General features: G+C 32.1%; 5 protein-coding genes across 10 annotated transcripts; 3 read left to right on the top strand and 2 right to left on the bottom strand.

The window, feature by feature from the left end:
• Positions 1–874: 874 nt before the first annotated feature.
• On the top strand, positions 875–2,111 carry LOC108767231 (uncharacterized). Its single transcript, XM_018516969.1, has one exon. It carries the CDS (start codon positions 1,001–1,003, stop codon positions 1,313–1,315), a length of 315 nt encoding a protein of 104 aa, XP_018372471.1. The 5' UTR covers positions 875–1,000; the 3' UTR covers positions 1,316–2,111.
• Positions 2,112–5,180: 3,069 nt separating this feature from the next.
• On the bottom strand, positions 5,181–9,468 carry LOC108767254 (glycerophosphodiester phosphodiesterase domain-containing protein 1). 3 transcript variants are annotated; one of them, XM_018517003.1, is made up of 7 exons: positions 9,176–9,468; positions 9,037–9,079; positions 8,255–8,436; positions 7,962–8,182; positions 6,034–6,167; positions 5,829–5,946; positions 5,181–5,766 (listed from the first exon to the last, which is right to left on the bottom strand). In XM_018517003.1, the coding sequence occupies exons 1-7, from the start codon at positions 9,297–9,299 to the stop codon at positions 5,641–5,643; spliced, it is 948 nt and encodes a 315-aa protein (XP_018372505.1). In that variant the 5' UTR covers positions 9,300–9,468; the 3' UTR covers positions 5,181–5,640. The 3 variants fall into 3 exon arrangements, with proteins under 3 accessions (XP_018372505.1, XP_018372506.1, XP_018372507.1); XM_018517004.1 differs by having other exon boundaries at positions 5,829–5,943; XM_018517005.1 differs by having other exon boundaries at positions 5,663–5,766; positions 5,837–5,946.
• A 2,480-nt stretch (positions 9,469–11,948) lies between these two features.
• Positions 11,949–18,673, top strand: Etl1 (SWI/SNF-related, matrix-associated actin-dependent regulator of chromatin, subfamily a, containing DEAD/H box 1). Its single transcript, XM_018516958.1, has 12 exons — positions 11,949–12,222; positions 12,609–12,790; positions 15,253–15,446; positions 15,529–15,757; positions 15,979–16,312; positions 16,386–16,660; positions 16,909–17,046; positions 17,137–17,460; positions 17,545–17,846; positions 17,923–18,135; positions 18,237–18,349; positions 18,413–18,673. The coding sequence occupies exons 1-12, from the start codon at positions 12,126–12,128 to the stop codon at positions 18,550–18,552; spliced, it is 2,541 nt and encodes an 846-aa protein (XP_018372460.1). The 5' UTR covers positions 11,949–12,125; the 3' UTR covers positions 18,553–18,673.
• Positions 18,674–19,305: 632 nt separating this feature from the next.
• On the bottom strand, positions 19,306–23,856 carry Nup54 (nuclear pore complex protein Nup54). Its single transcript, XM_018517289.1, has 5 exons — positions 23,414–23,856; positions 21,288–21,797; positions 20,292–21,193; positions 19,518–19,745; positions 19,306–19,449 (listed from the first exon to the last, which is right to left on the bottom strand). Exons 1-5 carry the CDS (start codon positions 23,511–23,513, stop codon positions 19,327–19,329), a joined length of 1,863 nt encoding a protein of 620 aa, XP_018372791.1. The 5' UTR covers positions 23,514–23,856; the 3' UTR covers positions 19,306–19,326.
• Positions 22,367–23,420, top strand: LOC108767404 (uncharacterized). Of its 4 annotated transcripts, XM_018517293.1 has the most exons (4): positions 22,367–22,438; positions 22,568–22,708; positions 22,780–22,858; positions 23,030–23,418. In XM_018517293.1, exons 1-4 carry the CDS (start codon positions 22,406–22,408, stop codon positions 23,173–23,175), a joined length of 399 nt encoding a protein of 132 aa, XP_018372795.1. In that variant the 5' UTR covers positions 22,367–22,405; the 3' UTR covers positions 23,176–23,418. The 4 variants fall into 4 exon arrangements, with proteins under 4 accessions (XP_018372795.1, XP_018372794.1, XP_018372793.1 ...); XM_018517292.1 differs by having other exon boundaries at positions 22,376–22,438; positions 22,568–22,672; positions 22,780–23,418; XM_018517291.1 differs by having other exon boundaries at positions 22,383–22,438; positions 22,568–22,672; positions 22,743–23,418.
• Positions 23,857–25,829: the final 1,973 nt, after the last annotated feature.

Genomic DNA, 25,829 nt, shown 5'->3' with positions numbered 1-25,829 from the left:
ATCAAGAAAGAGAGAATGTTTGTGTCGACTTGTGTTAAATGGAAAGCACTCCATCAACTCTATCAACTCCCAAGAGCCCCAAGGCCCCCCCAACCCCCAAGTCAGCTTAAGATCTAACCTAATCTGACAATAAGAGGGAAAGCGCCTGACGTCTGTTGACGCTGTTGACGCTTTGATTTTGACGTATGGTGTATTAATGTATTACTTATTGTTAAATACCTTTTCTTACACTATGCTCTGACGCACGTTGACATCGAGCTGGTAGGAGCAAGCTGTAGGATTAACAAGTATTTATCTCTATATACATAATATATATATATATATATATACATATAAAATAATTACGCAATGTGATTAGAATATATCGACGGTTTCAGATATTGGAGTGAAAAACATCACATAAGAATACATTACTTGCTGTTATTTGAATACAATCCTACATACGGTTCCTAACCTGAACGTAATAATTCATTGCGCTTCGAGTGAAAGTGGACAGAGGAAAAAAAAGAGTTTGAGACGCTTGGAGTTGCATATTCATCGAGAAAAACTGGTAATTAACATTATTTAATCGTATCGAAAGAGCTAAAATCAAAAGTCTAACTATGTCAACAATTTAATCCTTAGTACACACGATTGAGTCATTCGTGCATTTCTTTTCTTTGAAATATTGGGAGCATTTGGATGAATAATGGATTCTATTCTCTTTCCTTTTTTTTAATACATAACTTTATACATGTTAAAGTAGATGTAAGCGAATTACTTAACAGTTTTTATACTTGTAAAAGTGATGATTAATCCCATTAATTGTGTATAGTAAAAGGACTAAAAATTCATTGCACTAAGGATTAAATTTAAAATGCTTTTTATTGTTGGAAATACTCTTTTAACAAAGTTAATGGCTCTGAATTTTGATTGAGTGTAGTAAATTTTAAATATTGCAAATAGAATTCTCTTATACTGGACGTTCTATTAACTGAGTGATTTGAATTGTAGATGCAAGATGTCAGTCAATGTACAAGACTTGGAGGAAGTTGAAGGTCGTGTCGTCACGGATTCGGTCCATGAGAGATTTCGACAAACGCGTGTTCATTGTGACGATTGCAACCGAGACATCTCGGGAAACTGGGCTGCCATAAGGAAGCACTTCGACGATTCGCATCCCTCTGATAGACACTGCTGCTACTGCAAAGGCAAGGTTTTTACGTATCGTACGATTATGACAATAGATAGTAGAGAATCGTCAGATAGTTTTGTGTATCATAAATGCAAGCACAAGGAGCAGCTCCAAACAAACACATCAAAAGAACCCACATAAATACCGATATCTCTGTAATTTCTAGACACAAGATCTGTGAATTTGATATTTTAAATAGAAATAAGTATATGCAGAAATCCATGACAGCTATGAAGTATAATTCTTAGTAATGAAAAATTGATTTGATTAAAAAAAAACAAACAGAGATTTTACTGAAGTATATGTCACAAAAACTCTTACCTAAATCTAACAAATGCTTGCCTAATTAACTGATAAATATCAAGAGACATAGTAATGTCTTACATCAAGTACAAGCAAGTTTTGATATTATATGCATACAATTCTTATCAACTGATATTCAGTGATAAGAAATGTTTAATTTTACATGCAATATACTGTTCATAGTACACTCCTAAATTTATTAATCTTTCTATAAAGAATAAATGAGATGTGTGTTTTGTATAGAAATAAGTCCATCTGCTGTTATAAATGTAAGCATTTTCTATGGCAGATCGCTTTTCGATTAATAACTCCTTTCTGGGAGTGACAAGGCTATTTTATATATTCTTGCAAGTTTTCACAGTATCATAACATAAGGTAAAGCATATATTGTGTTTTTGAAAATAATTGAAAACTATAGTTTTCAAGTATTTTTATGTCAATAATATACAAATACGATGCATGCGAGTGCTGAAAGTGAACAACAGACGGACTTATTCTGTGCAAAATATGTGTATTTTACTTTTACAGATAAATTAACGAAGGTGTATTGAAATTAATAAACAGTAATATGCACTAAACGTTTCTTGCATAATATTAACAAATATCTCTAAGCAACTACGTCTCTCTACGATTTTAGGACAATGAGTTAGACACATTTTATATAATATAAATATTGACAAAAATAATTATATGTATAAACATAAATATATATATATATATATTGTATAAATATATGTATTATATACATATAATATGTGTATATTATAGTATTGTTGGGTCCATACTGCGTTCGCGTCACTCGAGGCATTGTCTTCGTGCCTCAGAACTTCGTCGAGTTCGCGAGCGCCCAAAGAACACCGAAAAAAGAAGCGCGGGCATTTTGTTTCGTTTTTGGTATTTAGAATTGAACGTGAATTTTTTTCGTAATATTACTTTGCGTTACAATATTGCTAGTTCACTAATTAATGTTCTGTGTTCTAAACATTCTAAAGAGTGTACTTTCGTGCACGAGTGCGCGATTCGTTCGAAACGTCGCGTAAACGCAAACGTTATATGCTCGTGCGTAACATATATATAAATATTTTATTTATATATAAAAATTAGATATATACATTATATGTATATTATTTATTTATTTATACAATTATATACTTCCATTTATAAATAATCGATATAATGCATTTTATATACTATGTATCAAATAATATTTTATATATAAGATAGATTCTCAAATATTCTTTATATTTTCTGATGTAATATATTTATCGCTGCGCGTAGCTTAGGGCCGAGACACTACCAATGTCTCTAGATTAGAGTTAATTAATTACGAGTACAAAAAGATACTGTAATATAAAAAATACAAATATTGAAGATATTATTCTCGAATATGTGATGTAATATGTGAGAATAATGAAAGTATTATTCTCACACATTTTCTAGATCTGATGTAAATTTAATTTATTTGTAACTGTTTTTCCTTCGTCATAAAGGAATAAATCTTAGAATCTCAATAAATTAAATAAAAGTTAGAAATGCATAGATACAATTAAATTTCCTACCATATGAGACTTATAATTTATTTTTATATGGGTAAAGGAACAATTATTTATCATAGAATGAAAACTTATATTATAAACTTCGAGTTTTACAAATACACAAAAGTTAATTTCAAATACAAAGGTACATGAGTTTGTACATAGTTGCATTTATTTTTCTATACTTAATATTCATTGTAAAACATGTTCAATGTTAATTATACATTATAAGACTATTATTTAATATAAAAGCAAATAATCTTAATAAAACTTGGTATATTATTTATTTAATCCTTCCCTCCTGAAGTACACTTACAATCAAGTAGACAATCTTCATATAAATTATTTCTTACTTTTTTTATCATTAACGTTTAAATGGGACAAGAAAACTTGTATAATAAATAATTTATATGTTTCTTAATATTATAAATAAAAGGATATTTATGCTATCATAATACGTCGAAATACTAAAGTTATAATTTTAAAAAATTCTTTGGTAAATTAAGATTATAATTATGTATCATTAAAGACAGCTTTCATAAATTGAGATTATACATATAAACATCAAATAAAAACAACGTACATCACATGAATTCTACGACCGTCCCATAAGACAGCATATAATGTATAATTTTTCTTATTTTTCATAACTATAAATATTGATATTTTTCACGTCTCTTTGGTAATCTTATACAATTGTTATACTTTTATCTGAATATGTATATTGTATACATATATAATGGCACATATATATATAGGCACATATACACATAGATTTTTTTATATATAAAACAGCCTAAATATAAATTATATATAATATACATATAATAAGTTAGAAAAGATTTTATATCGTTACACTTTTTATAAATGCGTGAGCTGCAGTTAAATATGTCTTTTTAACATAATATTTGTTTAGTTGTTCAGTACATTGTTTCTACGTTCAAAAGATTAGAAAAGTACATATATTTAACATATAGATATTCATAGACAATTGAGTTATGTTAATTGCAAAATGCTCTGTATGCAAATACATGATGTAATTTAATATGTAGGATATGCTTCAGGGATGGATGTAACGTTGAAGAATGATAACTCCTGTGAAGTATGTCCTACATATATTAAGTTGTTATAAGATATTAATACTGGTTATCATGCCTTAACTATCTCGTAATACCGTATAAATATCATACGCCAAATACAATATTTGCACACAAATTTATTTCTTTATTCAATAGGATTAATCCTGATAGAGTTTCATCGATTTCACACTCTCAATATTATGAGACTGACACAGACTTTTATCACATTCAGTTTTCACAAAAAGGAAATTCCTTGTATCACACCAATATATACTAAGGACATATCACGATCTGCGTAGATCGAGTTTTCTCTTTTCACATAAAATGTCTTCACAAATCTATGAAGATTAAAACTTATTTAACAAATGCCTCATATATAGATCAGATTATATATGTTATTCAAAGCGTTTAAATGCTGGACTAAGTTAACGCTGGCCCCAGAGAGATATAGTAATAAATAGATGTTTTGTACTAAAAACTGGGATATGCAAGCAGGCTTTTTTACAATGAATTTCCTTACAATAAATCTATGTGTAGAAGAATATTATAAATAAAAAATCACAATAAGAGAAACGAATGCTATTGAGGAATATGTTTTTTTTTTGGAATATTATATAAAGGTAAAGTATGCCTATCCCGTAAACAAAAATAATATATAAAATCTGAGACCGCGAATAGATTCTAACAGCAAATTAGAAGTACGCATTACAATCATATATTATGTAAAAATCGCTATATTATAATAAATGGCTAGCTGCGCAGGCTTATTTACCAGTCTAGTTACACGAATAACCATCAATACTGATAATTAGAATATTAGCTTTTAATCTAATTACAATTAAAAGAAAAAGTCTCGTTGAATATAAATGGTGTTTCAAAATTCGTGAATCAAAATGTTACAGCAAGACAATTTTATAATAGTTTTTGAGATATAAGGTTTAAAACTGGTCAATAATAAGTAACCATTTAACTATAATCTGTAATATTTTATTATTTTTAATAATCTTGATTTTTGTAGTAGAATCCAAATATACATTTACTGTTTTCAATGCAACATGTAGCAATGTTGATTTTTCTTATATATACTGGAACGAAAAATGATAAATACTTTTTTACTTATCTTTTTCGAAAATTTTCTTGCTATAGTATTTTGATTTCCAAATTTCAGGACAGTCTATATTTTTCGATGAAGCAAAAAATGTAAATGAATAATTGGAAGATTTATGAGGCCAGAGCAATCTTATTCCATGAATGGATATCCGCATTAATGTAATAATAATACAACTATTGTATGCAGCGTATACAATGGATATTGTATACGCAATTTCGCTAATGAATTAATTTGTACGAACTGTCATAATTGTGGCAAAATTGGCATTTATACACAGAACATAAGCAAATAGTTTTGCTTTGCTTATAAAAAATATACTACTTTGTTTATTCTTATATATCTTCTGGCTTATCATGGCAGATATCTCTTCCCAGACATAAATAACTCCGTAAATTTTTCAATAGTTTGTGTTATCTGTGACTATTTATTCTATCCGGTTCATTCTATTGTACGTTTCTTTAAAAATAATTTTAATCTTGTTGGATAATCTGTCATTACACCAGTTGCTCCCAGATTAAATGCTCTTTCGAATTCTTCATCTTTATTCAAGACCCAAAAATAGACCTATAAGAAAATATAAGTCAATTAAAAATCAATCAATGTCAATTGTAATTCTATATACTTACATGTATACCTCGTGCTCTTAAATGATTAAATAAACACGGCCTCACTAATAGTACATTAATCGTACGTACTACCAACTTTTCCAGTGGTAAAAATGTTGGACTTGGACCTCCTTTTCTTCTAGAATTAAAAGAACTTTTTTACAAGAAATGTTTTTTCCGTAATTCCATTGTAATTACAAAGACATAAAAGTTTCAATTATATTACCGCAAATAAATTGAAGGCAAGAAAATTTCAAGGTGTGTTTCCTTTAGTGGTACAAATGGTAACAAGCCAGTATACATGAGAAGTATCAACATTGCTACACGTTGCATTGAAAACAGTAAATTTACATTTGGATTCTACAACAAAAATCAAGATTATTAAAGATAGTAAAAAAATTAACAATGCATAAAGGAAGCCACATATTTTTCTGGAAAATGGCTTACAGCGAAATTAGCTCTATTTTATAGTTTATGTAGTATTGATCAAAAGTTAACATTCTCCACGAATAGTCTTAGTTACTACCGAGCTATCCAGGCAAAATATAAGAGCCACCGGATGTAGGTAGGCAGGCACGTCATTGTCTGTCTGTCTAGTTCTTGCGTATAGGGATGGTGAGATGTAATGCTCGCACTCTATTGCATTTCTGGGACGATCCGGAGAGGATAAGGTTAAAAGGAGGTTTCTCTGGATCTTCTGCATCCACCTCTTCCTCTAAATGAGGACAGTATATTCGACACACAATTAGGGAGACATTGCATAATATTTGTAAGTTTTCAGTATCCTTCCCCCTTTATGCTGGAGAACGACTGTAACGGGAGTTTTAGTGAATAAAAATTCAACACAGCTCCAGAAAGCTGCGTTAATTTCGCGGGATTGGACCAATTGCTCCCTCAGGAAACGAGGAAACCATCTGCTCTGTTGGGGGAGAGGGGGCGCGATATAATCAGGAGTGTTTTTTGAAAGTTTCTTCCATAAAAAAAAAATTAACATTGCTACCTCTGCAAATAAATCGTTCGACTTCTTCAGACAGACAAAATTCACAAAACCTATGTATTTGGTTATTACTTCTAGTAGTAAAACATTTTAAAAACATGAGAACAGAAAAAAAAACTTTTTTTTAAATAAAAGTATGTTTTAATAATTCGAGCTTTCAATTTCATCTTTTCATCTTCAGTAAAGCGAGGAGAGAAATATTGAAAAAATTTCCAATTAAAATGATGAACATATTCTTATTTATAAATCAGTTTTTGCAAATAAAATATATTTTATTTATCTTATTTGCAAATATGCAAAAAATCGATTTATAAATACGACATGTTTATTTTAATCGGAAATTTTGTCAATATTTCTTCTTCCACTTTACTGGAAGTGAAAGGATGGAATCGAGTCAAATTATTCAAAACGTGTTCCCATGAAAAAATGTTACTTTTTTCTACTCTCACACTTATGATACATTTGATTTATGCAAGAATTAACTAAATACATACAATTAAAAAATTTTACATATCTTTAAAAACACAACAATTTATTTGCGAAGATTGTAGTAATATTAACTTTTAATCAGCATCACACAAACTATAAAATAGCGAAGTTACAACCCTCCAATTTCGCCGAATGTCATTTTTCATAAGAATTGTACGGCATTCTTTATACGAAGTAGATACTAAATATTCAGTATTCAAGATGAAAACTTCATAAAATTTCATATAATCTTATGTCCGAAACGGCTTAATATTAAAGATTCAGGGTGTTAAAATTGAAGGAAAGTTTTTCCTAAAAATTTTGGAAAATATGTTCATATGAAGTTTTCTTTTGAATTGGTGTGAGAAATTATTCTTTAAAATCTTGTAGAGTACTTAGTATCCTGTATATGGCCATTTAAATATTAGCATTTATAATAGCACAAAAATCTTAGCAATTCAGTTTCAAAATTACTACTATCACTACCATTTTTTACGAAGTATTATTTCAATCCTTTCAAAATATGTTAACTTGATCTTTACAGAAGCTTAATAGGTATTTATAATAGCACAAAAATCTTAGCAATTCAGTTTCAAAATTACTACTATCACTACCATTTTTTAGTATTATTTCAATCCTTTCAAAATATGTTAACTTGATCTTTACAGAAACTTAATAGGTTAACATACCATTTTATAACATTTTTGTGTAACTTCATCACTGAAGTTTCCCCAAACTGTATATTCTTCTCTATTGAATTCTTTTATAAGATCGGAAACTTTCGATATAAGCCGATCATTATTGATCTTAATATCAATGTTAATGGGGATATTGGGGAATGCCTCAAAGACTTCTCGTAACAATGCAAATTGTCGATCCTCTTCTTTTGACGAACCAACATATTCCACATCTGTTCAACTATAGTTCTTAAATAATTCTGTTCGTAAGTATAGTCGTTTTTAAAAATAATAAATAACAATACCTGGATCAAAATCAATTGGTAAACATTGCTTTAAGAGCGGTAAATCCTTGTAATCCAATTCAGCGATATTCTTATCTATACCAGTACTGCGTAAAAGATTCTGATCATGAGAGACTACTACTTCGCCATCTCTTGTAAGGTGACAATCTAATTCCAACATTTGTGTTCCAATAGCCACTGCTCTGCACAATTGCAAGCAAAGATATTGATTTCACTTAAGTATACAATTGATAAAATATGATATTAACATAATTTTAGCCAACTCATTGTTCAAGAGATATTTGAGATGATCGATTAAAATGGGACACCCTATATATTATTAGACACATTCGTATCTTATTTTTTTCGAGTTACATAAATTGACAAAAACATTATTTTGATTTTCTTTTCTTACTTGTATATAAATAAATTAATTACATTATGTAAAAATTAATAACTTATATTGAAATAAATTTCTTTTATCGTTTTATGCTACAAGTATATATATATATATATATATATACCATATAAATTTTTAAATGTTAATAGTAAGTGTGTTATATGAATTTAAAATATTAATGTAAAAGTGAAGACATGAAAATTGATATAAAACATTAAATTTTCCCTGTTATGTTACTTTTAATTAAATATTTAAAGTGAAATCACATGTAAACATTTTTACTTTATGCTGCCATGTAATGTATATGGTGATTAAATGACGCAGCAATTAGCACAGGATGACAATATATTTTCGCAGTCTTGGGTGAAGGGGAGAGTCTTGGGTAAACAATACTTGCACTAACCGTTTGAACGCGCACATCGTGTTTTCGTAGCTCTCGCCGGCACCTAAAACGATTCATACATAAGAGTAAATTAATGATATTTATCGCGTTCGCGAATTTGCGGATGGTAAACAAAGAGAGGAACGCAAGGACGACTTACCGCCCCGATGGCTGATGTGCTGACACAAAAACTTCACCTTCTTCTTTTTATGCAGCAGGGTGGGGTACTTGAATAGTATCACCGAGGTCAGCATGTAGCCGCCGATCAACGTGTACAATAACATCCTTGCTTCCCTTGGTACCCGTGCTATTCGACACACTTATCCGCCGTTGAACATAACGATGCTCTCAGCGTCTCGTGACAAAATGACAGATTACGACAGATGCAATTGATACAAATAAAATAAACGGAGGAGGTGGAGGCGGTGGAGCAGACGACGACGGCGCAGGTGTGTAGAGTCGTCGGCCTTGAATCACGCGCACTCGAGACTCGAGAGCGGCCAGCGGCGTGGCGAAGGTGGGCGAAGGGCGAAGCGCGAGCATCTCGCGATCAGCCAATCAGCTGGCGTTGCTGGTAGTCACCGCTGGTCACCGCGGAAAACGTCGCTGATGACAGGAACGGCTTCTTTTGAGGCGATTTTGGCCTTCTGTATTCATAGTCGATTCTTATTTTAAGACCGTCTTTTAAAGTAATGTTTTAAGTCGCTAACGCGACTCTCTGATTGGTTCGTGACACCTCAAGACAGAACTTAAGGTCTTGAATATAAAAATATAAAGAAGGCCCTATACGCATATATTCTGCATAACGTTTAATCTTTATTTATATTTTTTAATTTCTATATTTAATATTTATTTTTTCTAATATTTCCTCGAATTCATCGTTTTATTATAGTAGGGCCTAAAACTCCGATTAACTTAAGAGTGACTTTGATCGAACTGATTAATCAGCGATTAATTAAGTCAGAAGAATTGTTAAAAATAAAATAATTATTATCTATAATCTAATTCTGTTAAGCCTTGAGTGCTAATAAAAAATTAACTATTTTTGTTAACGATTAAATAACATAATAATAATCAACAATAATAATAATAATAATCAAATATTATTTTATAAATTAATCATCAATTAAATATTAAATATTTCCAGACACCCTTCTATTATATCGCGTGTTATTATTATTATATTGTATACATATATCTCGCATCAATGAAATTATTTGCTATAATAGTATTTTACGTGGCTTAAATTTAAAAATATATAAAATTAATAAGGGGGGGGGGGAGCATTCAACCAGATATGTTATGCTAAAGTCAATATATTTCAAAATTGATAATTAAACTAGATAGATGTTTCGGTCAAAATTTGACCATCAAGTCAAAGTCAAGGCATTCAGTACAATCATATAAAAAGATTGTTACAATACAAAAAAAAGAGGAAACAACATTAGATAAATTTCCTATGTCCACGTGAAAATCGATATGCATGTCTTTTTGCAAATTTAAATCAAATACGAATTACATAATTACTCATTCAACTACAATGACGCAAAATAACTTCCGTCAAAAATGTGATGTGTCTTATACATGCCACAACGTATTTTACACTCTGATATACGTTTCGTTTGTAGATTAGCATCATTGCGTGCGAGAATAAAAATTGTGATTTTAAATTTAACGAAGTAAGATTCTTATCGGTACGTGCGAATATCCCTCCGTATATGCCAGGTTGAAACTTTCAATTTTGTTTTTATACGTGATTCCCCAATACTGTGTGTGTTTTTTAAAATTTTTTAAAAAACCAAAATCGAATATTATTGATTTATATATGTCAATTACATTTTATATTGCAACAAAGTTTTATTCAAAATTTAAGAAACACACCACATATTTGTGAAGCACAACCTTGAATAGAGTGAGGTAAACACATTGGTATGACCGGTAATTTCTCTGTTAACAAGACTTGGAATAAATATGCACGACAATTGCTGACTAAATGTTTTCACACAATGCGGAAGAAGCAGATATTATGTCTAGCATGATGACAAGTAAGGAAGGAGAAGGCCAACTAGAGCGGATAGAAACTTATTATTTCGGAGGAGTTATAATTGGTAGATAAATCTCAGGAAACCCCGTTCTGTATATCATTTTGCTTGTTTAAACTTATATTTTGTCTCTTTATGTGTATCATTTCTGTGACTAATCTTTTATAATACCTTGGTTCGGAGTCCATAATGATTGTTTTTTTTTGTATTGTAACAACCTTTTTATATGATTGTACTGAAGATGGTCAAATTTTGACCGAAACGTGTCTATATATATATACCTAGTTTATTAATCAATTTTGAAATATATATGACTTTAGCATAACACACATCTGGCGTTGTGGCTGAATGCTCCTTATTAATTTTATAAATTATTTGCTGTCTAATATTATATTTTTTTAACGTTTTTTACCTCTATGCATTATTAATGTTAATTTTTATTTGAATAATTTTCTTTGTATGCGCGCTAATTATACTGTATGAATTATAAAATGAATTAAAATACAAACGTCATGAACGACGATATATTTACTTATATTTCTTATATTTGCTTATAATTCAGTCCCGTTTTCTGTCATACAAACATGAACTTCTTCTATTTGTCGTCGTAAGCGCATGTCTATTTCCCCTCCGATTAGATTTTCGATACCGTTATATTTCCTTGGATCTGGAACATTTCGGTTTAAAGTATCTATGCGTAAAAATCAGGACCTCTATTCTTGAAAAGAAACATAATACAAAATTCTAGAAAAATACTATAGAATACGTAACGTATACTATAGTATTTTCCTAGCTTACGTATACGTTTCTTTAGAAGAATAGGGGCCCAGGCATAATTTTATTCTGCCAAACGCACTGTCGGCGCTGCACTCTACAGTCTGGTCTGAGCTACTTTCTGCTGATTTTACACTCTACACGCTCTACACTCCAAGTAACGGACGTAATCCCGTCATTCCCGTCGCGCTCGGCAGCGTTCGGCGAATCGCACCGAATGCACCTGGCAGACGATTCCGAAAGTTAATCCTGGAAAAATGCATACCTGTCAGCGTCCCTCGCACGGTTGACGCGATGTCCGAATCGAATTCGCCCAAAACGGACACGAGTAGCTCCAGCCTCTTGCGACAATTCCGTTTTCAAAAAAAACAAACGAAGGCCATGAACTTGTGTAAGAACTCGCGTATCTTTTTCCTATTGTCTTGTCAATCGATGCACGCGCATAATTGGCATGCATATCCTTAACAGTCGTATTCGTTTTTCTGTTTTCGCGAACAGTTTCAATTTATGCGAATGTTTTAATTTAGCAATTTATAGTATATCATGATATAAATTTTGATTTTTAAACAATTCCTTTTGCAAATGTAGCAAGAGGAATTGTTTATAAAAATCAAAATTTATATTATAATATACTATTTGCATTCTGGTACAAATTTTGTAATTATTTATATATAAATTCTTAATACTGCATGTGATATGTAATTTGTAATTGTTTTCTTATCTAGCGTCTTAAATGAAAGACCTATGTGTCTTATTATTTTTTTTCTCTAATTCTAGCGGACGAGGACAGTAATTTGGTACCTCCTGATATACACATGCGCCGTAAGTCTGTAAATCGCATTGAAGATAGTGATAGCGATGTTGGTAGTCCAGTTAAGCTAAGTTCAGACTGTAACGCCAAAGGTAAAGAGAATAAGTTAAAGTACCTGACAACTTTGTATCCACAGAATGATGCAACAGTAAGTATCTTCAAATTTTCTAAGTATCTTTTTTTATAGACTTAAAATTTTAACTAGTATCTATAATTACTGCCTAAATTTTTATGGGCCTTCTACAATATAAGCCATTAGTTACAAATCAGAGTTCAGAAGCTAAAAATTAACGACTGTGATTGCAGGTCAATTTTTAGCTCTGACTTCTGATTTATGACTAGTGGCTTATTGTAGAAGGCCCATTATATCTTTTTTACTAAATATAGATGAAATCTTTATAAAACTCTTAATTTAATACTTGAAATTACTTATTTTGAGTATTAAAAACACTGAACAATTGTTTATAGTACCCGAAATAGATAATTAACCACTTCAATATTACCCTACTGAAAAAAATCACGTCACACAGTTGCATGACGAAATCTTGTAATTAAAAATTAAAACGTGTAAATTACGTAATGAAAATTGTTCCAAATCAGTACGTGATTTTAAAATTACGTATTTTGAAAAGTCACTTGCAGTCACATAATATTCTTTTTTCTTTTATTTCTATCATTAAATTCTTTAAAATTCAATAACTATAAAATCACATGATAGATGAAATTATTTTTAATATCATGTGATTTTTCAAATTACATCATTTAAAAAAATCATGTACTGATTTGGAACAATCCAACACATGATTTACATGTTTTAACTTAGATAATTTCATCATGTAACGTTGTCACATGATTTTTTTCAGTATGGTAAATTTCCCTAAGAATGTTTCTCTATTATCTTTGATACTCGAGATAAAGCTGCCCAGGTAATGAGCTGACATAATAAGTTGTCATTTTGTCGGCATTTTTCGTTAAAATATTATTTAATATTTTTAAGCACCGTATATGTGAATACATCAAATACGATAGAGATTCAGCCATGTTCGGTCAAAGTTAGATGTTTTAAATAATACATTATATGTCCTATGTAGGACAGACCAGTAGAAAGTCGAATACTAGGATTAAGGAACACCGAAATGACATTAACAAAAAAACTGGAAATCTATCAGTCATCTCGGAACACAGATTACAATTCAAACACTAATTTGATTTTGATAACACCAAAATATTAGATAACGAAAGATATTTGGGGAAAAGATTAGTTTCGGAAATGCTCAATATCAAGTTACAAGAGAATGGTTTAAATACATAAAACGATACTGAATTTTTACACCATGCTTATAAATAGACTTCAAGTGAAATAGGTATATGTTTGATATTTGTCGAAAGCGAGAAAGAGACTTTAGTGCAGTCTAGTGCAGGAACAGAAAACAGACCACATGTTTCAATGCTTTCATTTGAGTAACGAATTTAATTCGATACTGAAGTCCATAACCGTATCGAATGATATTTCTTAATTTATGTTTTTGACACATTATTATAATGTCCTCCAGTGTGCAGTCAAAGAGTGCAGTAGGTAAATCTTTTTAAGATTCACTTTCCTCTTCACAACTGTTTTTCGCTAATTCTTTATTTTCTTTTAGCGATCATTTAGCTGTATAGTTTTTTGACAGTTACTCTCTTAAATTTGGAATTAAGAGACTCTCCTTACTGCACTCTTCGATTTAATACATCACATTGATTTTAACCAAGAACATCACATGTAATTAAGTACTTCATTGCTGAAGATGACTTGAATGGAACTGAAACGTTCGATCGATTTATCATGTAAAAGTTGAAATATACTATTGTTAAGATCAAACGTACCAACTACTGCGCTATTATTGCTCTCAATCGCTCAGAAATTTTTAATTAATATTTGTTACATTATATATGCTTTATTAAATCAATTTATTCCAGATATGATTGCGCGCTCATAACTTTCGGACTTTCAATATAATCATTCTGAAACGCTAATAATCCCCCCTAAATTAGATTAGAAAGAAAGATTTTACTTTCTTTCTTTCTAATCTAATTTAGGGGGGATTATTAGTGTTTCAGAATGATTGTGTTGAAAGTCCGAAAGTTATCAAGATTTTACTTTCTTTCTTTCTAATCTAATTTAGGGGGGATTATTAGCGTTTCAGAATGATTATGTTGAAAGTCCGAAAGTTATGAGCGCGCAATCATATCTGGAATAAATTGATTTAATAAAGAATATATATAATGTATTATTTGAAACATCTAATTTTGACCGATCATGGCTTTCTTTATTGTATTTAATATTATCAAAATAATGTCAGCTGAATGCTTAACTGAACGTATTGTGACTACATATTAAACAAGTACAAAGAAAAACGTGGTTCAAATAAAAATACAACAATTTTGTTTAAAAGGCTTTTTAAATTTTATTAATGTTTAACACATAGTGATAATAATAATTATTAAACATTAATAAAATTTAAATTTTGCTACCGTTATCCTGCGTTCGTGGTATAAGCCTTTCAAACAAAATTGTTGTGTCTACATATTAAATATTAAATTAAAAAAATAATATGAACCATTTTTTAGCATATACAGGAAATACTTAAAAGTACCAATTGGAACGTCGAGGAGGCAGAGGAAACACTTAAAAAACATAGAAAAAGAAGTTTGAAAGCGTCTGCAAAAACTAGAAAAATGAAAAGAAGAAAATTAAACGAAGACGAAGATATAGATATCGATTCAGATGAAGGAGATTACAATAAAGACAAAGTATTTGATAGGTATGTTATTTTGTAACAAATTGTATTTACAATTAAATTTAAATATATGATCGCCATATAAACATATGCAATTATTTTACAGTGATGAGGATTCGGATATAGAGATATCTAATGAGCTCACAGGTGATAAAAAGGCAGTTTTAGAATTTATGCAGAATGGTATACTTGCGGAACTGCTTCTGATGTCCCAATGTTCTTCAAAAAAAGCCCAAGCCATTATAGATGCAAGGCCATTTGAAGATTGGAGAGACTTAGTGAATAAATTTCAAAATACAAAATATTTAGATACAGAATTATTGAATGCAGCTCAGGTAAATTTGAAAAAAATAACCTATGCAATTAACGATATTTTTATTTTCTACAAAATTATTAGAATTCGAGAACAAAGATTAATTTTCATTAAATTTAAGATATTTTCATAATTCTTATAACAAAATATACACACAGACACACACACGCGTGCGCGCGCGCATATACATATATATATATATATTGTGTATATGATTAATTCTATTTTAATATGCATAAAAAGGTATTACTATCAACACGTCGTGCGGTAGAACTTCTTATGAAAAAATGCTTTCGTTTGTCAATCAACATGGAAAAAGCTGTAGCTGCTGGCGCATCATCCATAACAGAACAGCCAAAAGCATTATCGCCAAATTTGACATTAGCTCCGTATCAAATAGTTGGCCTAAACTGGCTTGCTGTTTTGCATGCACAGAATGTAAATGGTATACTAGCTGATGAAATGGGTTTAGGAAAAACGATACAAGTGATAGCATTTTTGACATATCTGAAAGAAGCTGATCTTCTCGATGAAAAGGATGGGCCTCATTTAATTGTCGTTCCCAGTTCAACTATGGGTAAATATATTGTGTTTTCAGACATTTGCTTCACAGAGTTTTTATAATATGCAAAAATCTTTTCCTGGTATAGAAAATTGGATGGATGAGCTAGAAAGATGGTCACCTAGCTTGAAAGTAGTACAATATTACGGCTCTCAAGAGGAACGAAAAGAGATGCGAATGGGTTGGCGAAATGGTGATCTTGATGATGTCGATGTTTTATTAACTACGTACAATTTAATATGTAGTACTCCAGAGGAGCGTAGACTATTTCGTGTTATGCCGTTGAACTATGTAGTCTTTGATGAGGCACATATGCTTAAGAATATGAGCACTGTTAGATACGAAAATCTTGTCAGAATTAATGTATGTATTAATCATATATTTATATACAAGACATACATTATACAAGGTCCCAAAAGTATCCGACTTCTGTGTATATCTTGGGCATTGTGGAAAACAGGCATTCTCCTCAAAATCCTCCCTATTTTCCACAATAGAGATGCCCAAAAACAAAGATATACGCAAGTCTGATACTTTTTAAGACAGACCTCGTATGTATGGAAATGTACGAAGTTTTCTTATAACAAAATTTCGAAATCTGTTTTTTAAAGGCTAAGCGTCGAATTCTATTGACTGGTACACCTCTACAAAATAATTTATTGGAATTAATGTCTTTGTTAATATTTGTAATGCCTTCATTGTTTGCTGGAAAACAAGCAGATTTAAAAAGCTTATTCTCTAAAAATCCGGTAAGCCATTAAAATATTATTATTAAGAATGCATTAATTTTATATATGTCATTTATTTACAATTTATTCTACTCTGAATAAATTTTGCAGAAAGCACCGAGTGATAAGAAGAACGGAGAGCAGCCGATGTTCGAAAGAGAACAAGTTAAAAATGCAAAGGAAATTATGCGGCCATTTGTTCTTCGACGACTTAAAGTTGAAGTTTTACGCGATTTGCCTCATAAGAAAGACGAAATAATACGATGTACATTAATTGAAAAACAGCAAAGTATGTATAACAAGTTAGTCGCTCAATTTTCAGCAGAGGCCAGCGAAATTACAGATGTAAATGGTACTGGCATGATGATGCAGTTGAGGAAGCTCGCCAATCATCCCCTTCTCATGCGTGATTATTACGATGAGGATAAACTAAATGTATGTACGCAATCTGTGCAATTTCTTTCTATCGGTATTTTCTTTAATTAGTATATGATTTATTATAAATTATCAATCATTAAGGCTATAGCAAGTAGACTGGCGAAAGAACCAGGTTACAAACAGAAGAATCCAGAATACGTTTTTGAAGACCTGATTTGGACATCTGATTACCAAATAAATCAATTAACTCGTATATATAAAAGTATAGCCGGATTCGGTTTACCCCAAGAACTTATTCCTAAAGCTGGTAAATTAAAGGAACTGGACAAGATACTACCACAATTGAAAACGGATGGTCACAGGGTGCTCATATTTAGCCAGTTTACTATGGTATTAGACATACTTGAAGAATATCTAGCTATTAGGGGACAGACATTTTTAAGGTTTGTTATAATTAATTATTAATGTGGCTGTATACTGTCTCAGATTAATTCTAATGAATTTAATATTGAAATTTAGACTAGATGGCAGTACACCTGTGACTGAGAGACAGACTCTTATAAATAAATACACAGAAGACCCAAGTATATTCATATTTTTATTATCAACAAGAGCCGGAGGTTTAGGGATCAATTTAACTGCTGCCGATACAGTTATATTACACGATATAGACTTTAATCCGTACAATGACAAACAAGCAGAAGATCGATGTCACCGCGTGGGACAAAAGAAGTATGCATAATCACAAAATTTAAGCATATTTTTAAGTTGAGATAAAACTTTTTTATCATTCATTAAAATGAACATATTCAAGATGCTGAATTCTCTTGCAGACCCGTTTCTATCATAAGGTTATTAAGTGAAGGCACAATAGAGGAAGGCATGTACGAGATAGCGCAAGAAAAGTTGCATCTTGAACAACAAATTACTGGAGTAATTACTGAAGGTAAGTACACAACGTTTTATCTTATAATCGTGAAAAAATTAACAAAATGCATTTTGCTTACAGAAAATGAAAATGCGGATAAAAAGTCGATTCTAAAATTATTAAAGATGACCATAGGCCAAGATGTTCACAATAAATCTCTATCATCGATGAAAAATGCCAATAAAGGAACTGACGCTATAGAAAATGATAAAAATTTATAAATAAGGGAAATTTGTGATTCCCATTTGTAATAATTATAATTTTGATATATTTCAATTTAATTCGCGCTAATCATGTCAAATCACTGTGAATACGTATTTTGTAAAGGGTCACGTTTTTCGATCAACAATATTCAATCAGAAATATATTACAATTTGTAGATTTTATATTTATGATATGCGCTGTGGAATACTTCCTTTTTTATTTTATACATTTATTAAATCATTCTTTTATTTATCTATGCAATATGCATTTTGTTTTATTTTATATAGTACACTTAACATATTTTTCAAGATATTAAAATATACCTCAAAGTATAACGTCGAATAAACGAAAAAAATAATACGTTCTTAAAAAATATTTCTTTGCAATAAGCAAGAATTATTAAATTGCATTTTTTAATTTTAATATAAAATTGAAAATAATGTATATATATATAATAACCATCTTCAACACTTAAGGGCTGTCTATAGTAAGTAGTAAGCTGTAAGAAATTAACTAATTAGTTAAATGAGAAAACAGACTGTGATCGGTTGATTTCTTACAGCTTATTATACGTTCCATTGTAGGCGGCCCTTTAATCATTAATTGACACGTCAATGTTCGATTACAAAGAAAAAAAGTAGAAATTGCGTAAGTGAAATAAATATGGCACAGCTTTGTGAAAAATAAAAATAAATTTACACAATCACGATCCATTTATATAAACATTAATAAACATATTATTTTTTAGTTATATAGAAGACATGAAAAAATTTTATTATATATTACAATCCTCATGATATACTTTGGCTCATCAAGAGCTCTGACATTCCATCTTTAATGACTTTTAAGCTTTCTAAATCAGCGTTTATTGTCGAAATAAGCTGCGCCATGCCCTGCTGTTCCATGCTTAGGTACTGAAATAAGAAAATATTACACATACTATTCGATAATTTTTAATTAGAGCAAATGAACATTTTCTTACCGCTTTAATATCATCCTGTGCTATGGGATCCATTGTATACCTCTCTTGGTTTTGAATATCGATGTGCCGCCTCATTCTGAGCTGAGAGAGCATTTCACTAATTCTTCCTTTATATTGCGTTGGAGCACTGATTTGCGAATGCATTGCTTCAAATCTGCGTGTTAGAACTTCTTCTTCCGGTTGTAAGGATAATCCAACTTTTCGCGTAATCTCCTGCCGTACTAGCACCTTTAAACGGTTAACGGAAAAAAAGCATCATGATAAAATCAATTAATCACTGCGAAGCATCGGGTGGCTCGGTACTCGGTCCGCGAACTAGTAATCCGTGGATCCAGATTCGATCCCATCCATGCTTCACATATGCCAGATTTTTCTTTATGTTACGCACCATCTATGAATAAGAGTCTCAATTGCGGAATGTAATTAGGGTCTCGTGTAAAGTACACGTATGATATAAAGACTTTATATCATGAGTACACGGTAGCGTCGGCGCTTGTTAAATCAGGAACACAGTAGTGTCTTAGCGCCAAGACACTGCTGTGTTTCCTGATTTAAGGAGCATAATTGCTACACCGATTACGTATTCCCCTGATCATGGTGAAAGAAATCCAGATGTGCTCGGATTTCTTCCATCATGTCACTGATTAAAAGACAAGTTTGATTAAGTATACGTAAGACTTAAAAGTTAGTTGACGATCTGTTACTGGCCAATACGGCTCCACTTACGGAGCCAAGGGCCAATTGAAGAACAAGAAAAATTAATCGCTGCTATACCTGTAGAACCCTGTGCTGAAGTTCCAGTAATGTACGTCTATGTTCCTTAAGTCGGGCCTGTGTAGCTGTGTGCTGCCTTTGCAAGCCTTGTATTTTTTCAGCTGCCATGTCCAAAAACGCTCTATGTCTAGCAGTTTCCTCTTCTTGACATTTCAGTCTGTGTTTAACTTGCTGAAAGCCAACCATAGGAACTGGAATATACAGCTCTGGATTCGGATTGTCCAATTGCGCTTGCTTCCATAATCTGGCATCAATAGCGCAAGGTGGATTATCTAGGTACTCTTTCAGCTGTGATGGATCAAGTTTTACCAGTGGAAATATATCTTCCACTCCATTTTGTACTAACTGCTGTTTTTGCATGACTTGCGATAAATATGCGACCAATTCATTGGCAGGAATTTTTCTGTAAGAACCAGTGATTCCTTTTTCCGATACATATACTGTCACTTGACTTTTGTTCTCCCCCGTTGATTTAATATTATCAACGGTTACTGTCAGATTGGGCTTATTTCCCAGCAAACCATTGAGAAATGCTATTAATTGCTGTTTTCCATCCTGTACATCCTTTTCTTTCTTATTAAAGCATAATACTACTAAACCATCGTTGTTGTCAGCATCAGGTATGCGACTGTATCCAATGGCTTTAAATCTGCATAACGAATTTTCCTGAGTAAGGTCTATAGGTGGGGCATTTACGGAGTAATAAGCTTTTCCTGTACCCCATAATGCTTGAATAAGATTCCACCTGGCAATGGTATTATCTCGCTCATCATTATACAATTGACAATTAAACACAGCATTGTAGAGAGCTTCTGATGCAGTATTCGTAGGTTGTTGTTGTTGTTGTTGCTGTTGCTGCTGAGGCTGCGCCAATCCAATACCAAATCCAGTGAATCCTGTCCCTGTAGATATATATGTAATATATTAATAAAAAGTAAGGAAAAAATATTGCAATATCGGAAGTCTTAATCTATATGTAAAAAGATTTCGCATTACCTGTCCCAAATCCACCGAATGTACCACTGGTAGTAACTGGTTTGCTCCCAAATGCACCAAAACCTGATGTACCGAAACCTGTTGAAGCAGTGTTTGGAGTGCCGAATCCACCAAACAAGCTAGGGGCAGCAGTAGTGGTCGCAGTTCCAAATCCACCGAAACCTCCAAAACTTAATGTCGATGTTGTCGCTGTCCCAAAACCACCGAAACCAGTTGTGGAAGCAGGAGTGCTGCCAAATGTCGAAGTTGTACCGAATCCAGTGGTTGTGGAGGAAACGGGGGTACTACCGAAAGCTGGTGCCGAACCAAAGGCGCTGGTTGACGGGGTACCAAATGTAGGTGCAGCTCCAAAACCTGTGCTCGGTGCGCTGCCAAAACCAGTGGCTGTCGGGGTACCAAATCCAGTGCCAGTACCAAATCCGGTAGTCTGCGTCGACGGCGAGCCAAACAAGCTTGGTGTTGAAGTAGTCGGTGTATTAAACCCAAACGAGGGTGTTCCAAATCCTGGCACTTAAAAATTTGTAACTAGTTAGCACTTTCAATAAAAACTACAAAATAAACACTCTTGTTAAATATATCAATAAATACTATGTTTCGATATATACTACCAGTACTGAAATATCTATAATATATATAATATACATGCGCTATAGATTTACAATACTGTGGGCCAGTCGTTCCATCTTCGGATAAACTATGTAATAATTTATCTAATGAATAAACAAAAGAGTAAAAAAGTATGAGAGAGTAAGAGAATAAGAGAGTGAGCTAAAGTTTATCGAAAGATGGAACAACCCACTAAGTGTAGTAGATATCGAACAATGCTTAAGTCATCTTTTTTTGTTTAACATGAAGTTAGGTAAATATCAATTAAAAGGTATTTGCTATTATGACATTTTTCGTTGCTTGTTTTACGAAAATAATTTTAATTTAACGTTTATATTTTTGATTGTGATTACATATATTGGAAGATACTGCATGAATACTAAATTTAACTGTTTGCAGACATTATACTATTTGGATTTCCATATATTAAAAAATTTTAAAGTTGATTACAAATACATATATAAATTTGTAATATATGGTCATATAATATAAAATACTTAAATTAATACAAGATGGCATTCCTAAATCAACAGAATGATCTACAGGTAATAGCAACATAAAAATAGACTATTTTGATGCTAGGCAAACTTAAAACTTATAAGTATTTTTTGACGTTATTAAAATATAACAATTTAATACAGATTAATGTATATTAAAAATGTTTTCTTTAACAGACCAATTTCTACACACAATTGGCACATAATTCACTGCAGACAGTCGCTACATCTAATTCGATCCTCGGTCATATTAAGTCAGTACATGATCTTTCCACTCAAATTGTAAGCGAACTTGGTACTACAGATATAGCAATTGGGGTAACAATTGTTGTAACAATTTATTTCCCAACAGATTTAGCAATGATTTTGATTCAATTATCTTTGAGCAGGACGCAACTGCGGAAATCATGATAACGACACTTGGTAAAATTCCAAATGAAATGTATTATTTGGAAGATACAACTGCTGGTAAGAAAATTGGCGCTTACAGCACCGAGTCGCGCACAATACTGGATCACAGTCATACCACCCTGGCTTCGATCGAAACCGTCAAATCTGACGAATACTCTGAACGTTCGACATTGCTAATCATTTTGCTGACCACCCTCCTAATTATATTATTCATGTGTTGCATCACAGCGTGTATAATCGCGAGATCCAGGAGCAGACACTCTTTCCTCGCGAAGAGCGACGTCGAGTGCAGTCCGGATTGCGGGGGTGTAAACCAGCCTCTGCTGGACAAGGCTTCCGACACGACCACCAGAACTAGCTCGACGAGAAACTGAGGAGGGCCCATCTTTACGTCAAGCGTCTTGAACATTCCTCAACTTCATTGAAGAACTCGACAAAGTACCTCGCTGAAGTAACCTCAAAATTGTCACACAAATTGTCGCGAGATATCTATGCACGAAAGCGAGGAACGTATCCCTACGTCCGATAGAGAGACGAAATCAGAAGGAAGGAGAAAAGGAAGGAGGAGATGCGGATGAGAAATAAACAATCTTGTGACAAGAGGTGGCTTACCAGGTTTAACCGGCGTCGCTGTGGACGCAGGTGTGGTGCCAAACGCGAACGTGGGTGCGGGCGTTGACGTGGACGCTCCGAAGCCGCTACCGAACGACATAACGACTCCTCCCTGTACCGCGACTCGGGTCGAACACGCTGCTAATTGTGACGACGTACCCACTACCCACGTCGCAACGCGTGCGATCACGAGCCCGCGGCGACAGGAGCGAATCTCAATATGGCCGTTCGCACGTGCGATAAGAGCTTGGTTCTTCGCAACTGTACTTCGTGCACTTTTCACCTTCTCTCTTTCTCCCCTCAACGTACGACGTATGCCCGTCCTATTTTAGGTGCAGAAAGTGCAACGGAATGCAACGACAGAGAACAGATCCGTGCACGAGCGGGAGATTTAGTGGTGCGCAGAAAATCTGCGCGAGAGGCGACGTGCGAAATTTGTAAGGCCGGTATTCATAGTCAATTCTTATTTCAAGACCGTCTTAAGTAATGTCTTAAGACGCTAATGCAGCACTCTGATTGGTTCGTGACTTCTTAAGACCGTACTTAAGACGGTCTTGAATATAAGATCCGACTATGAATACCGGCATTATAAGTGGTTTTAGTTGTAAGAATTGACCAATCACAATTAAATATTTTCTTCACATTTGACCGAGATTAATTTTTACAACTACAACCTTTACAACTACGCTTATACAATTATAGAATAGGCTTTATTTTTTGAAAGAAAGCTTGTCACGTGCACGTCAAACGCATCGTTCGTCATCGCACTGTTGAATGTAGAAATCATATTTCTACGTAATCTTTATAGGGCGACTTTAATCAAATTTCGATTAACTCAATTAATAATTAATTATTGCCGATTAATTCAATCTGTAAAATTTTATTTCAAACTGAAAATAAAATTTCCAAATATATTATTTACTATCTCTAATCTATTTTTCCTTTCTTATGTTAAGAAATTAGAAAATTTTATTTATGTTAATAAAATATTAGACAGATATATTATAGTGTATAGTACAGATAATACATACATGATCAGCAGTTAATTCAGTTAGTAAAAGTACTTAAAAGTAAAATTTTTAACTATGTAATTTATTATCTCTAATCTAATTTGTTTTTATATTAAATAACAAAAAATTAATAATTTTGTTTATGTACAAAATGTAATAAAATAGTATGAATATTGATTAGACAGTCATCGATTAAAGTTCATTTCTGCCAATGTAGATCAATTTAATTTCGATTTAACTTTTTCTAGTTCTAATCCAATTAATATAAATTAAAAATAACATATAACATCAATGTTATAATTTCGCACTCAATAATATATATCAATAAATAAGCCAAACAACGTACATGTTCACAATCGAAATATAAGATGTCTCACATATTCCAAATTTGGACATGTGTCATCAAGCTTCAACCAGTGGATTTGCTTGCAGCGGGATATTAATTGCACAATTTATTATTCCTAATTCAGTAATTTTTCTTTGTCAGTAATTTTGATTTGTCAAACAACAAAAAATTGATAACTCTGTTTGTATAACATCAACGAAAAATTACTTAATAAATAAGCTGCTGATTAATTTAGCTAGTGATTAATTGAATCAATTGCATATAAAATTTCTAATTGTAATTAATTCACCATCCCCAATTTTTAATTTCTCTTTCCACGTGTCGAACAATGAGAAATTCTATTTGTATTAATGAGAGTAATATTTGACAGACCGACATTCACCGATTAAGTTAATTATTAGTGTTTAGAGTCACTCTTACTTAATTCGATATTTATACTAAATGTTATAACGTATTATATCCGCAATATACAACATATCGAATATACGCGTATCTTCTTAGAACCCCATCGGTCTTCGTTCCCTATCGCTATCCATTTATAATGAAATACGCGCGGAAGAGAAGAAACATTGACGTAAACTCTGGTGATTGTGTTTCAATTTTCTTTATTAAAATCTCAACTCTAGAAACAACGTAGAGATATTATACGAACACTCGCGATCACGCCGTGTCTTGCGTGAGCCACGCGAGCTTCGGCTCGAGTAAACAATATATCCCAAGGGTTCAATAATAATAGGTAGAGCCTTCGATTTTTAACGGATTTTATAATTCAAAAACTTAAAAATAAATATCTCCATAATCTAACGTACATATATGTGATACTTTCGTCAACAGTTCGATAGGACTATCATATAATGTATAATGCTAGACTTACAAGCGCCGTTTGCGCGGCAGTTGATCAAAACGAGTACAGTAAAAAATACTGCGTAGATGAACGCGCGTGGTATAAGTACCGTAAAATGAGAGAAATTACATTCCGTTTTAAATATTTCCTATACACGGGGATTTACGACGATAGATTTCACATATCTTCGGTTTTGTGTGCCTATAAAGAGAGAAC

This window comes from Trachymyrmex cornetzi, unplaced genomic scaffold, assembly GCF_001594075.2.
Source record: "Trachymyrmex cornetzi isolate Tcor2-1 unplaced genomic scaffold, Tcor1.1 scaffold67, whole genome shotgun sequence".
Taxonomy (NCBI): domain Eukaryota; kingdom Metazoa; phylum Arthropoda; class Insecta; order Hymenoptera; family Formicidae; genus Trachymyrmex; species Trachymyrmex cornetzi.
The sequence above is the reverse complement of the archived record's forward strand: the minus strand, read 5'-3'. Positions and strand labels throughout refer to the sequence as shown.